Below are 13,960 nucleotides of genomic sequence, written 5' to 3'. Positions count from 1 at the left end.
CAACCGTCGGGTTTAACAATTCCTTGTCACGTACGCCAAAAAAAAAAAAGAAAAAAAGGACATAGAATTTCCAGATATCTAATATCGCTTATTTTACTTGAAGAAAAAATGTACATGTGAAAAAAATTTCATTCAATATACTCCGTCATTAAAACGTTTCCGTCATTGTTGACCGTGAAAAACAACGTGGTATTCAGATTTTAAAGAGTTATTCATAGTATAATCGTATTCTAGAGGTCAGGTAGCGCAATGCAATCTAAGATTTATACATTTTATTTTTAATCAATGTTGAAGAAGCAGTCGAGTGACCTCTACACCTTCGCATAAATTCTGCTCTATTTCTGCAACCAGACAATGCCACAAACAACAATATTTCCATAGAGAGTTCATTCCAGAGTTCCATTTCCAAATGAGAATCAGCTATATGCGTCGGCTAGTAAATATTTTCCTTGGCAGTGATGAACTCACCTGAATTCAGGAAAAGAGGCTTAATTTAGCTAAGTTTCCTTCTGACTAGAACGCAGACATTCTTGCGGTGCAAATTATGTAATGCCCTACGGTCTCTAGCTGTTTATATAAAAACACAACTGTATCCGGTTCAGAGTAGTCAACTTGCAATCTCCGAGACACTTGTGACAATTACGCAAGTAGTCCACTAAATATGGGCAGCAATATGCCAAGGAAAATTGAAAACGGCACTCAGAATAGAGAATTAACGATCGCTGAACAAGGTGACGAAGTGGTGATATCGGGAATTGCTGGGAGATTTCCGGAATCGAATAATTTGACGCAATTGCAAGAAAATCTTTTCAACAAGGTGGACCTTATCACCGATGATGATCGCCGTTGGAAAACAGGTTAATAAATACAATTCATCACACTCGAGGTGTGATTGCTTAACGGCATCTTGGACAGTATCTGAATTAGGCAACGGGTTAATTTCTTTAGCTTGGCTACAATCGATGTACGTGTTTAGTGTATTCACAAGAATTCCATAGAATTCTGGCCATAAGATTGGTCCGTCTTGTCATTCCATTCACCCATCTACGGGACGCATTCGTATATCCGATTCATAATCCAAAATTCGAGAACGAATTATGAACGATATAATCTTGCAAGTAGTAATGTAATCGTTTTACTTAACTGGAACTCATTTGCTTGATTTTGTGGTATTCAGATCACCCAGATATCCCACAACGAACTGGGAAGATAAACAATATTGGAAAATTTGATGCACGATTTTTCGGCGTGCACTTCAAAGAAGCCCATTCTATGGATCCTATGGCGAGAATGTTACTGGAACATACTTACGAAGCTATTATTGATGCTGGCGTTCATCCTCGGAAACTTCGTGGCACTAACACCGGAGTCTTCATTGGTATCTGCTTCAGTGATACAGAGAAAACATGGATATACTCAGATTCACCGGTAAGTATAATAAATAATATTTGCAAATTATCAACGTGACTAAAATCCACACGAATACATCTTAAAAAACTTAAATATTTCCAACTATGGGGTCAACATTTTTTATTCAAATTCAATAAAATGTGAGTGATAACTTTTCATTACATTTAAATTACAATTATTCCTGTTCAATAAGTTATGACCATTACTTATAAGAGGTCTGTTCCTACCTAGGTAAATGGGTTAGGGCTACTGGGTTGCAGTCGCTTCATGATGGCCAATCGGATCTCTAATTGGTTTGGATGTAAGGGACCCAGCTACGTCGTGGACACTGCATGCAGTTCTAGTCTTTTCGCTCTGGACCATGCGTATAGAGCAATTAGAAATGGACAATGTGATGCTGCGATCGTTGGAGGATGTAATTTGTGCCTCTGTCCACAAATATCTCAACAGTTTTTCCGCCTTGGTACAAATAGTTATTCTTAAACGTTAAAACAGTTGATATACACATATAACTGTCTAAGGTATTATAAAAATAGAAGCCAGCCATTGAAATAATCAAAAGAAATCCCTCTTCAGCCAAGTTCTTGTAGTAGGGGCGCTTATTCTTAATTGAAACTAATTTTCAAGGCGACACGTCAGTAGAAGTTCGAGCTTTCTCCGTTAACATGATATTTCAATTGTCAACAAAGTTTCGAAAAACAAATATTTTTATCATATTTATTCGAATGACGTTGAAAATCGGTATGCCTCAAACTACGCCAGTGCCGTCATACTGTTTCTCATAAAAATCTGAAATAATTTTACAGTCCTCCTCATAACGTGAAAGGCGAACGGTATCAAACAATTTGCAATGTGATGATAGACTATCTGCAGAAAGTTTGCAGTATATACGTGAATACTTCCTATTGCAATACACTGGCATGTCTCGTCAAACACCAATGTTTTCTTGTTACTCGTGATCGCACACACAACTTTTCTTATTACACACAATCCCTTGTCAGGAACGCTTTCGCCTGATGGAAAATGTAAATCATTCGATAATGAGGGAAACGGCTACTGTCGTAGTGAAGCGATGACCACAATTTATCTTCAGAAATCAAAGGATGCAAGACGCATCTACGCGCAGGTTGTTTACACGAAAACGAATTGCGACGGTTACAAGGAAGAAGGCATTACCCACCCATCGACTACAATGCAACGTATCTTATTGGAACAATTTTACGAAGAGTGCAAAGTTTCACCATCCGATTTGGCTTTCTTCGAGGCGCATGGTACTGGAACCAAAGTAGGTGATCCTGTCGAGGTTGATGCACTGGAGAAGGTATTCTGCCCTGGACGAACCACTCCACTCCAAATCGGTTCAGTTAAGTCGAATTTGGGTCACACTGAACCAGTAAGTGGCCTTTGCTCCGTCGCCAAGGTATGTTGTAGTCAGAGATTCTCCAACTAGATGGTGTAAACTCTTATCTTTCGAACATTTTCTGAGGTCTGTGAATCGTATTCTCGATTGTTTCTATATTTCATCAATGCTATGCCAGTCATTACTTGAAAACAATTAATTCAATCATATGAATAGTCCATGCGATGACATCATTAATCCCACATAACACAGTGATATTATTCCTGGGAAAACAGAAAATAGTACATTACGTGACAAGTGCGGGAAGTAGGTGATATCTGCACCAGTGCAGGGTCACCTGTCCACACGAGTTATGTATACTATTTTTTGACACAAGTGGTGGTAAGTTCGGGATAAGATTCGATAAAAGTGGTATTGGATAACACTGATAGTAAAAAAACAAAGACCAATAATAGGTGCCGAAAGCCGGTGCGCAAAGCGGGTTCAGGGCCCTCCCAACTAAAACATAAAGTATCAATAATTCAAAATAAAATTAAATATAAACGTCATACGAATCTTGAAAATCCATATGTTCGTACACTGAGCTGCCGAGACAGTTACATCAAGCAAACCGCAACATGAACATACAGAAACAGCATACGCGAAGAAAAGATAATATGACCTGTTGATAATCCAAGCGTTGCCTTTACTCCTTAGCGCCGCGTTTGTTTGCATCGATTATAAAACCCATAAGCTGTACACAATATAATCTGGTAGATACACAGTGCGTAAGACTTTGTTATTACAATTTTAGAGATCGCTGTAAAGGTATATAACATTTACTTACCGCACGCTGCGCAGGCGCGGTAAAACGAACTTACCGCACGCTGTGTCAAAAAAGTAATTGCATAGCTAATTTTATTACTGACCCTCATAGTTCCATACTTATCGATTGAGAAATGATAATAATGAACGAAATTTTATTTAATAAGGTCGTAATTGCAATGGAAAGTGGAATCATTCCACCAAATATAAATCATAATCGTCCACGTGAAGACATCAAAGCTTTAACCACTGGTCGCATCCAAGTAATTACGGAACCAACGCCATGGAACGGTGGTTACGTTGGTATAAACTCTTTTGGCTTTGGAGGTGGTAACGCACACGTTTTACTGAAATCAAATCCGAGAGAGAAAATCAATAATGGTGCACCTAATGACGACATGCCGAGACTTGTTGTCGTATCTGGATGCACCGAGGAAGCTGTTACAACTCTGTTGGATGAAGTACGTCCGGTTAAAACCATGCATGTAATACCTGATCATTACAAATTCTTGACCTTAAGTTCTCTTGACAAGCAGGATTCCTCCATAAGTCAATCAGTGAAAATATTTTACCAGAATTAAAATGACCACTATAATTATCGACTAGATAATTACCATAATTAGAAAAAATCTCAGAAAACACACCTCTAAACCGTTTATTAGCAGGTAAAAAAATACACGTGTCTCTTAGTTTTCGATACACTACAATATTAAATGAACTAAATCAAAATCGGAGGGGTCGACTAAACTAGAGTTATTTGTAAGTACATTAAATCACGAAATTCAATACACAAACACGGGATTATTACAGCTTGGAATCAGACCAGTGGACGTGGAGTACATTAACCTATTTCATAATATATTCACTGAAGAGATTCCGGGACATTTTTACCGCGGATATACCATATTGCCACCGCGAGGTATATCGAAAAACATCAAACGAAGTGTGCAGTATTACTCAGGCGAGAAACGGCCGATATGGTTTGTATTCTCTGGAATGGGATCTCAGTGGATTGGGATCGGTGAGTATAAGCAGACTATTAACTAAATTTCATAAGTGTGACGAATACCCCTAAAGCAATTTTTCAATAGACTAATCAAACAGCATAATTGTCCTCGGTGAATCATTTTGCTCACAATTCTACCATTTTTCACAAGTATTTTTTGGTACTCAAAAAAACAGTAAGACCTACAAACATATTTTCTTGGAGTTTTTTCATATTTGATAGGTGAAAATTTGCTGAAGATTCCAGTATTTGCCAAGACTGTTCGAAAGTGTGACAAAGTTCTCGAACCTCATGGTGTGGACATTATGAACATTTTGACTACCCAGGATCCAAAATCGTTCGACAACATTATAATGTCGCGTGTTGGTATTACTACAATACAGGTAAAATGACTTACGGACGTTTGTGAAAAATTAACGGTGGAACAGTCGTACTATTGTCTTACTAATGCCTTTGTTGATTCACAGATTGGCTTAATAGATGTATTGTCATCTATCGACATCGTGCCAGACAAAGTTACTGGATATCTATTTGGAGAGTTAGCCTGCGCCTACACTGATGGCTGCTTGACCGCGGAACAGACGGTGTTAGCAGCGTATTTTGAAGGTTTAATTTTGGCGCAAAATGGCACGGTTTTTGGAACAACGGCAGTTGTAGGGGTTGATACTCTGAAATTGTCGAGCCTGTGTCCACCTGATATAAACATCATTTGCCGTAATGGTCCTGGAAGCTCAGTAATTAGTGGGCCAGAGGATTCTATGAGAAAATTCGCAGAAAAATTGCAGGTGAGCTACAGGAAACCGAATAACTTATACGTTGATACAGATCTGATTGTGAATTTGAAATTCAGATTTTTATTTTAACATGCATACAGATTGGTAAAACAATAACATGCATCTGTATAATTGAAAATCACTTTTATTTTTACAGGCTGGGAATATCTTTGTTGGAAACCAACTTCGCAGCAGCATTTTCTCCGAAAGCTCTACCACGGAAAAAGCAGGCCTGCAATTATTAGATTATGTTAAAAAATTGATTCCAGACCCGAAACCTCGCAGGCAGAAATGGTTGCCTGCCACTGATGCAAATAGAAAATCAAAAAGTACTTCAGTTTGGAATTTCACAGACATATACCATACAAGTAAACTTCTTGAGCCCGTTACCGTGGAAGATGTATCTTGTCTCTTGCCGGATAATGCAGTCACTATTGAAATAGCACCGCTTAATTTTCTGGAAGCCACTTTGCAAGATTGCGGGAATCGGTCTGTTACCAACATTAGTTTAGTCAAATGTGAGAATGGTATCAACGTAGAAGATTTGCTTAGTGCTGTCGGAAGAATGTATGAAATCGGATTATCTCCTCAGTTATCCAATTTATACCCCGATATTCAGTATCCAGTCAGTCGGGGAACTCCTATGATTTCACCATTGATACGTTGGGAGCACTCAGAAGATTGGTATGTAGCTCATACGCCGAAAGTAGAAAAACTTAGCAAAGGACGAAGAGTTATTGACATCGACCTCGCCAATGACGAATTTGGATGGCTGTCCGGGCACGTCATTGATGGAAGAATCTTGATACCTGCAACTGGCTACTTAGTATTTATTTGGCAAACTCTGGCGATGATGGAAGCAAAGGAACACACGAAAATCTCAGTTGTTTTTGAAAATGTGAAGTTCCACCGAGCCACTACGATTTCAAAAGAACGTAGCGTTAAGCTGGAAATCATGATTCAAAGAGGTAATTGAAACTTGTTTGATATTATCGTCGAATTGAGGACAAAACATCATATTTCCCAGTTCTAATTCATGATTGACTCGTCAAATGAATCACAATATTTCTGGGTTGCAGCTGACATGCAACCAAATAGTCTTAATTAATTGCATTAGGGTGAGCTTCAACGAGCGCATTTAATTTTTGCTAATTTCAACGAATCTTTAAGATTTCGAACCTCTAGAATTCTAAAAACCAGTTTTTGGAGAAACATTGGTATGAATGTAGGTCAGTCGGTCTATTGGTCTGTCCCACAAACTCCCGCGATGATCTCGCAATGTATAAGGATTTCATGATGAGTACGAAAAATTGCCACGTAACCGTTTAATTTGAACTTCCGGTTCGACCAGAAATGAATTAATTGTTGTTTGAACGATTGAAATTGAGATTGATACTTGTATTATTGATACCATCTTCGATTGAAACTAATTCTTTTTCATTTGGCTGTCAAGTCCTGTCAATTTCGAATTTTTCAATCAGCCGTTTTCAAGATCATGGCGGAAGTTTATCGGATGAAAAATAACGGGAAATAACTGTTTCTATCACTCTAACCTCAAAATCGCAACTTTGTTGCGATTTTTTGGCCTTTATGGTAAAAATTACTGGTCAGAACCCGTACGAATAAGGTTTTTGGACTCGCCTGTTACAAGCCTCATAAGCCGCATGCCTCGTCAAAAAACCATATTCGTAGCTGTTACAAAGTGCACTACTTATATAACGTTAGTATATTTTACGCGTTTTTCCATGCGTATTTACCTCACACAAAGTACCCGTTTCTATGACGGTCGAGTGAGTCTGCAAATGCGCATACGCGGAGTACTGAAAAGACCACGTTTAAGTCATAGGACTTAAAAGTTGCCTACTTGTTACATAATATAGCATTTCCAGCTTTTCTTGTTTTAGGATCAAACGGGTTTGAAATTACCGAAGGTGATATCACTGTCGTAACCGGATTCATTCGTGTTGTTGCACACCCGGTTCAAGAACGCATCAAGATTAATTTGTTACCCCATAATGCAGAGAAACTATGTTTAACGAGCCAAGATATTTACAAGGAGTTTAACCTTAGAGGTTATGAGTACGCAGGATTGTTTCTGGGGTTAAAAGAAGCATCCTTGGGAAGAACCAAAGGCCGTATAACGTGGGCAAATAATTGGGTAACTTTTCTGGATAACATGCTGCAAATGAGAGCTCTTGGCGTCAACAACCGGGGACTCTCTTATCCAACCAGTATTCGGAAATTAGTGATCGACACTAAGAAGCATGTACATCACCTAGATGCAATTCCGGATGCCAATAAAGGTCGGAATGACACTTGACAAGAATTTTCTAAAACGTTTCGAAATAATTAAAGATATAATGCCTCTTCTTTCTAGAATTCTCTGTACAGTACTACAAGGATTTGGACGTTATTGTATCTGACGGAGTTGAAATACGCGGCGTAGGATTCACCAGAATTTCTCGCAGAAAACCAGTTGGGAAACCTGTTATAGAAAAACATACGTTTATAGCTTATCGCGATGGAGCCAGGATGGCCCTGACAATTTTAATAAAAATCGCTGTGCAGATAGCAGTCGAAAACAGCTTCAGTAAAAAAGTAAAAACAGTTGAACTGATAAGCGATATGGATGATATATCCCCTGGAGACTTAGCATCTCCTGTGATTCGAGAAGTTTTACGCGATATGCCCTTGATACAAATGGATTTAAATATCATTATGCCCCGCAATAAATTTTCGGATGATGCCTCATTCTCAGATATTAACATCATCGATTCACAGAAATTATTAACTGAATCCAATGCTCTTCTGATTATCACAAATGGACTGTTCACGAGTAACAGAGCCGAAATGGTGAAAAAAATACAAACAGCTACGAAACCTCGAGGCTTCATTCTGGTTAGGGAGCCACTGAAAACAAACATTGACAGTATTCGAAATACGATAAGCAAAATCGCCGACGTCATTCTCGAGAAACGTACCTCTGAAGAACTAGTAATTTTGTTACGTAAAAAAGAACAAACATTTGGATTAACTGCCATTATCAGGATCAGGAATGATGAATTCACATGGCTCGCTACTCTGCAGGCTGCTCTGAAGGTAGCAAGCGAAACGAGGAACCGTACCAAGAAACAAATACTTATTGTGAGCGAAGGCGATTTTGAGAGTGGTCTCATGGGATTGATAAATTGTCTGCTAAAAGAACCTGGTGGTGAAGTTATAAGAGGGCTATTGATCCAGGATCTGCAGGCTCCCAAATTTTCGTTGAATAATCCATTGTACTCGCAGCAACTGAAATTGGGGTTGACATTTAACGTTCTACGTCCTGGAAACCTGTGGGGATCTTATCGGTTTCTACCGGTGAAACCGTTGGCGCTGAAACCCGTTTATCATGCTCGAGTAAACCAAGATACGCTCGGTAATTTCAACACAATTAAATGGGTCGAAGGTGGAATTCAATCAGATGCGCAACACAGGGACATCGTCAAGATACATTATTCATCGATAAACTTCCGCGACATTATGCTGGCTACCGGAAAATTAGCCATCGCAGGGGCCGAAAAAACGAAACAACTACAAGAAAACGTAATTGGATTTGAATTCTCCGGACGAGATTCAAACGGTCGCGCAGTTATGGGAATTACCCAGACTGGGGCTATATCAAATTTATGTGTCTGTGACAGGGATCTTCTTTGGTCGGTACCGGATAGATGGACCTTAGAAGACGCAGCTACAGTGCCTGTTGTTTATGGAACGGCCTGTTATGCGCTGATGTTGAGTGGCAAAATGAAGGAAGGAGACAAAGTGTTGATACACGCCGGAAGCGGTGGGGTTGGACAGGCAGCGATAACTTTAGCGCTTCACGAAGGATGCGAAGTTTTCACAACCGTAGGAACACCACAAAAACGAGAGTTCATCAAAAAACAATTTCCACAAATCGATGACGATCATATCGGAAATTCGCGAGATACGAGTTTTGAGCAACTGATTCTGCGTAAAACTCGTGGACGAGGCGTGGACATCGTGTTAAATTCCTTGGCTGAAGAAAAGTTACAAGCATCTGTTCGTTGTTTAGCACCGGGTGGACGGTTTCTGGAGATTGGAAAATTCGACCTTGCAGCAAACAATCCCCTTGGTATGGAAGCTTTTCTAAAGGGTACCAGTTTTCACGGAATTCTTTTCGATAATCTGTTCACTGCGTCCTCTGATACGAAACAGAAACTGGTGGCAATGGTTGATGGTGGCATCAAGACTGGTGCGGTTAAGCCGCTTGTTCGTACTGTGTTTGCGATGGACCAAATTGAATCGGCATTTCGGTATATGGCAGCTGGAAAACACATTGGCAAGGTTGATAGTTTACAGTATACCCATCGTTACAGTTATTAGGTATACGGCTATTAGGATTATGAACTAAAAGTTTTTTCAATGGTGTACATGATGTAAAATCACATCATATTGCAATTTGGTGATGGCCATATAAATTGATGATTAAAGCATTATTATGACAAACTGAGACGTGAATTCAAATCCTGATTCAGACCAGTGATCTGAATATCTTCATCCGATTTCAATATTACTTTCAACAGAATTTCGTTTTCAGGTAGTTGTCAAAACTGGTGATGATGATGGAATATGTCTTCCTCTTGCACTTCCCCGATACAACTGTTCAGAAGATGGTTGTCATCTTATTCTTGGTGGCCTTGGTGGGTTTGGCCTAGAGCTCGCAAATTGGCTCGTACTTCGTGGAGCCAAAAAATTAGTCCTCACCTCCCGAAAGGGAATCAGTACTGGGTATCAACGTATGCGCATTGATGTTTGGAAGAGCCTCGGAGTCAATATTGTCGTTGTAGCAGGAAAGGATGCTTCAACTACCAAGGGTTGTGAGACAATTTTGAAAACAGCGGCAGCGCTTGGACCAGTTCACGCTATTTTCAACTTGGCTGTAGTATTGAAAGATGCTCTTTTCGAAAATCAAACGGTGGAGTCATTCAATGAACCATTCATAGCTAAAGCTAGGGCCACGAAGCAGTTAGATAAATTATCAAGAACGTTGTGCCCGCAGCTGAAACAATTTGTAGTGTTTTCATCGGTATCGTGTGGCAGAGGTTTTGCAGGACAAACGAACTACGCAATGGCCAATTCTATCATGGAAAGAATATGCGAGAGAAGAGCAGCAGGGAATTTGCCAGGATTGGCCATTCAATGGGGAGCTATCGGTGACGTCGGGATAGTCACTGAAATGAGTGAAAATTTTAAGGAGTCAGTTATCGCCGGTACTCTACAACAAAGAATTGACTCTTGTCTGCAAGAGCTTGATAGTTTCTTGCAACAGAAAATACCAATAGTATCCAGTATGGTGGTTGCTAAGAAGACGGCTGTTACCAACGGAGATGGAAATATTGTCGATACCATCGCAAATATAATGGGTGCAAAAAGAGAATTTTAATTTCGTAGTTTGACTTTTAGTAAAAACTAGCAAAGAATTGATTTGCAATAACTACTATTTGGTTCAGTTTGCTGGAAGATTGTTCTACACGGTTAATGCAAATCAACCTAAATTTTAAAACGTGTGTTTGTTATCAAAATCAATAGTATTCTTCTTTCCTAAAGTGTACATAATTCTTTGCCTAGGACTCAAGAACATCAAAACCATTTCTTCATGTACACCATTGCCAGAACTCGGAATGGACTCTATGATGACAGTTGAAATCAAAAACACATTGGAGCATAAATTCAACATCTCTTTGACCTCATTGGAAGTCCGTCATCTGAATTTCGCAAAACTCCAAGATATGTCTCCACAAGACAGTAGAAAAAATGGAAATCGGGAAGAGTCACCGCAGCAACTAGATACTTCTGCTAGCATATTTCAGCTCCTGAATATTGTAAAAATTCAAGGGGTGCCGAAAAATGTTTGTGTTCCTTTGATGACTGCAACTGATGGTGCGAGACAAGTCTTTGTATTGCCAGGAATCGAAGGTGCATATACAATATTTAAGGCAATGGTCGGCAAACTGAAATCGGCAACCACCACCTGTTTGCAACTCGGACCAGCTACCCTGAACATAACATCGATAGATGAGATGGCCGACTATTTGATTCCCGTAAGAGCTATTCACGTAATCTTTCAACCAATTACGGCTATAATACTGTAAACCAATTGTAGTTGTAAATTATATCTTATAATCCACTGCAGTATATCAAAGCAAGAAGCATGGACCGCAAGAAATTTTTGTTAGTTGGGTACTCCTATGGGAGTATATTGTCTATTGAGCTTGCAAGGCGTTTGGAAAACGAGGGTTTCACTGGTCGCCTTGTGATGCTCGATGGTTCACCTGACTATCTCAAAACATTCTTATCACCTTTAAAGAAAAAGTCTGAAGACGAGCTGCAAACCCATGTATTATTACAGATTATGGGTACAGTGACATCATTCTCAGTTTCAAAGGTGAACAGCCTTCGTTATAATAAATATTGCATATCAATTTCGATGAAGTTAATAAGGATTCCAAACAACACGTCGACAAAAATTAATAGTTTCTGAGTAATAATAATTATTCGCAATACTTCAGACACACATTCAGTTACACATTGCTATATGTAGGTGTCATTCCCTCATTTCTTTACACGTGAATTTTAGGATACGTTGAAAATGTTGTCTATGGATCTCTGCGCAACATTAAAAATTGATATTTAGCTGTTTCAGTTTTCCACTGAATTATTAAGCTGCCGTAACTGGAACGAGAAAATAGCAGCATTCACAAAAAATATGCCAGAAAATAATTTATTGAATTTCACACCGGACGATCAAAACACATTATGCTTATCTATTTATCGTCGCATAAAGGCTTTCCTGGACTATGACTGTTCAAAGCTACTACCAATCAAGTCTCCAATAACCTTAGTCAGAACCAAAGTTTCAAACAAGTTTTCCGATACAAAAGACTATGGTCTGGGGTGGGTAAGTTTTCGTTTCAATGCTTGGCAATGATTAACGCAGATGCTATACATGTCGAGGTACGGCGTTTTTGTATGTTAAGAACCAACAATAAAGAAAAACCACATTCATCAGTGCAAATTAAAAACCGTACAGGCAGTGATTGGTGTGAATTGGCTTCAAAAATTTATTTCTCAGAATAGTGTGATTGCATCGAATCACAATATAAATAATCACTCTGTAAAGTTTTAGTGCATTAAATTTTATCTGTTTCGCAGCTTACGCAAAATAAGGTGAAAATATACTATGCGGAAGGAGATCACATCAGTATGTTGAATGACGATATTTGTGCGGCGGCAATTAACGAGGAACTCGCGCTGGATGTTATACCTGATTCAAATTGAGCGGTATACAAAAATATGTGTGTCTCAAAAACTATCTCTACATAATGGTATGACATGTAACTTTGCACAGTATAATCCAATAAAAATGCTTATCAGAATTTAAGGGTTGCATTCACTATTTTCATCTACAACTTTGTATTGATTGAATGTATGGGGATGTTCTGAATGCATGTTTGGATGTTACGCCTCGACGTATCGCCTTGGCGAACCTTTTTCGAAATCTTCTTTCAAAATTGTATTGTAACCAAATGATATAACTCAACAGTACTTGAGAATCCTTTTAATGATAGACAGCGAGATAAATGCGCTATCTCATATTCGTGTAGTGAATATTTCCACCCCTCCTAGAAAAAGTCACGTACAGTCCCCAGTATTAAGTTTAATTTTATATCGCATAACACGTCCCAGGAACTGAGCGAAGAAACGTTGAGCTAAGACATCAAGGAGCTCAACCTATGAATCTTTCTCTTTGTAGATAATAACTGTTCATTACTAATTAGGCTAAACTACTTGTAATAGAAGTACCAAATTAAAATAGATTGAGCATTAAGGTGTATGGATGAATGTGTGAGAATTATACTAAGATATCTTTTGTTAATATTTAAACTACATAAACGACGAGATTGAGAATCGTCGGAACACGAGCTCGAAAGATAAGTCGATTCGAGCAGTGTTCACCAACACTTTCCGGATTTTTGATTTTACCAGATCATCAAAATTACCTTTCAATTACACACTAAGAGTTGGTGGTGAGCTTTTCTTGCCATCTTCAAACAACATATTGTTTTCTAAAAAGTTTTTTATAAGAAATAACATTATATTTAGCGCCTAGTTGTAGAAAATATCTTTTGGGTATTCCAAGAGTGATTCTCCAATCTTCAGCTCGGCCCCAGTGTCTTAATAATTTCAAAATTATAAGTAATCACGTGTTTTCATAACGTGATTTGATATACCTGTATGTATTGACCGGCGGAAGCACGTTTATGAAATTTATACACAAGGTTGTCGTCCGTGTGCTCCTGCGCATCTCAAGAACGATTCCCCCGACTCAACCTCAACGGCTATTTCTCAATTAATAGTGACATTGCTAACAACGGGTCCTTCCGCTGGCCAATTTAATACAGCAATAATTGGCACGTTAATTTACGAAACTTTATAAATCTAAAAGGAAAGATACTACAGATACTAAATAATTATAAACGACCAGCTGAAATTAGTAATCGTTCAGCACAGATGTTCTTGGGACCTACTGATTATATCATTATA

General features: G+C 38.7%; 1 protein-coding gene across 2 annotated transcripts; it reads left to right on the top strand.

The window, feature by feature from the left end:
* Nucleotides 1–617: 617 nt before the first annotated feature.
* LOC124407526 (fatty acid synthase-like) lies at nt 618–12,767 on the top strand. Of its 2 annotated transcripts, none has more exons than XM_046883759.1 (16): nt 618–857; nt 1,178–1,428; nt 1,642–1,873; nt 2,412–2,830; nt 3,742–4,035; nt 4,385–4,595; nt 4,803–4,963; nt 5,048–5,365; nt 5,511–6,321; nt 7,258–7,656; nt 7,731–9,700; nt 9,954–10,779; nt 10,985–11,457; nt 11,550–11,801; nt 12,060–12,310; nt 12,569–12,767. In XM_046883759.1, exons 1-16 carry the CDS (start codon nt 662–664, stop codon nt 12,585–12,587), a joined length of 7,083 nt encoding a protein of 2,360 aa, XP_046739715.1. In that variant the 5' UTR covers nt 618–661; the 3' UTR covers nt 12,588–12,767. The 2 variants fall into 2 exon arrangements, with proteins under 2 accessions (XP_046739715.1, XP_046739714.1); XM_046883758.1 differs by having other exon boundaries at nt 12,060–12,314.
* Nucleotides 12,768–13,960: the final 1,193 nt, after the last annotated feature.

This window comes from Diprion similis, chromosome 6, assembly GCF_021155765.1.
Source record: "Diprion similis isolate iyDipSimi1 chromosome 6, iyDipSimi1.1, whole genome shotgun sequence".
NCBI lineage: Eukaryota > Metazoa > Arthropoda > Insecta > Hymenoptera > Diprionidae > Diprion > Diprion similis.
This window is presented reverse-complemented; position numbering and strand designations above follow the sequence as displayed.

What these genes read in the sequence shown, in the direction of transcription:
- LOC124407526 (XM_046883758.1), top strand. Translation starts at nt 662, where the DNA reads ATGGGCAGCAATATGCCAAGGAAAATTGAAAACGGCACTCAGAATAGA. An exon ending in ATCTCAGTGGATTGGGATCG is followed by an intron (nt 4,596 to 4,802) that starts GTGAGTATAAGC and finishes CATATTTGATAG; the next exon opens with GTGAAAATTTGCTGAAGATT. An exon ending in CATCATTCTCAGTTTCAAAG is followed by an intron (nt 11,802 to 12,059) that starts GTGAACAGCCTT and finishes TAGCTGTTTCAG; the next exon opens with TTTTCCACTGAATTATTAAG.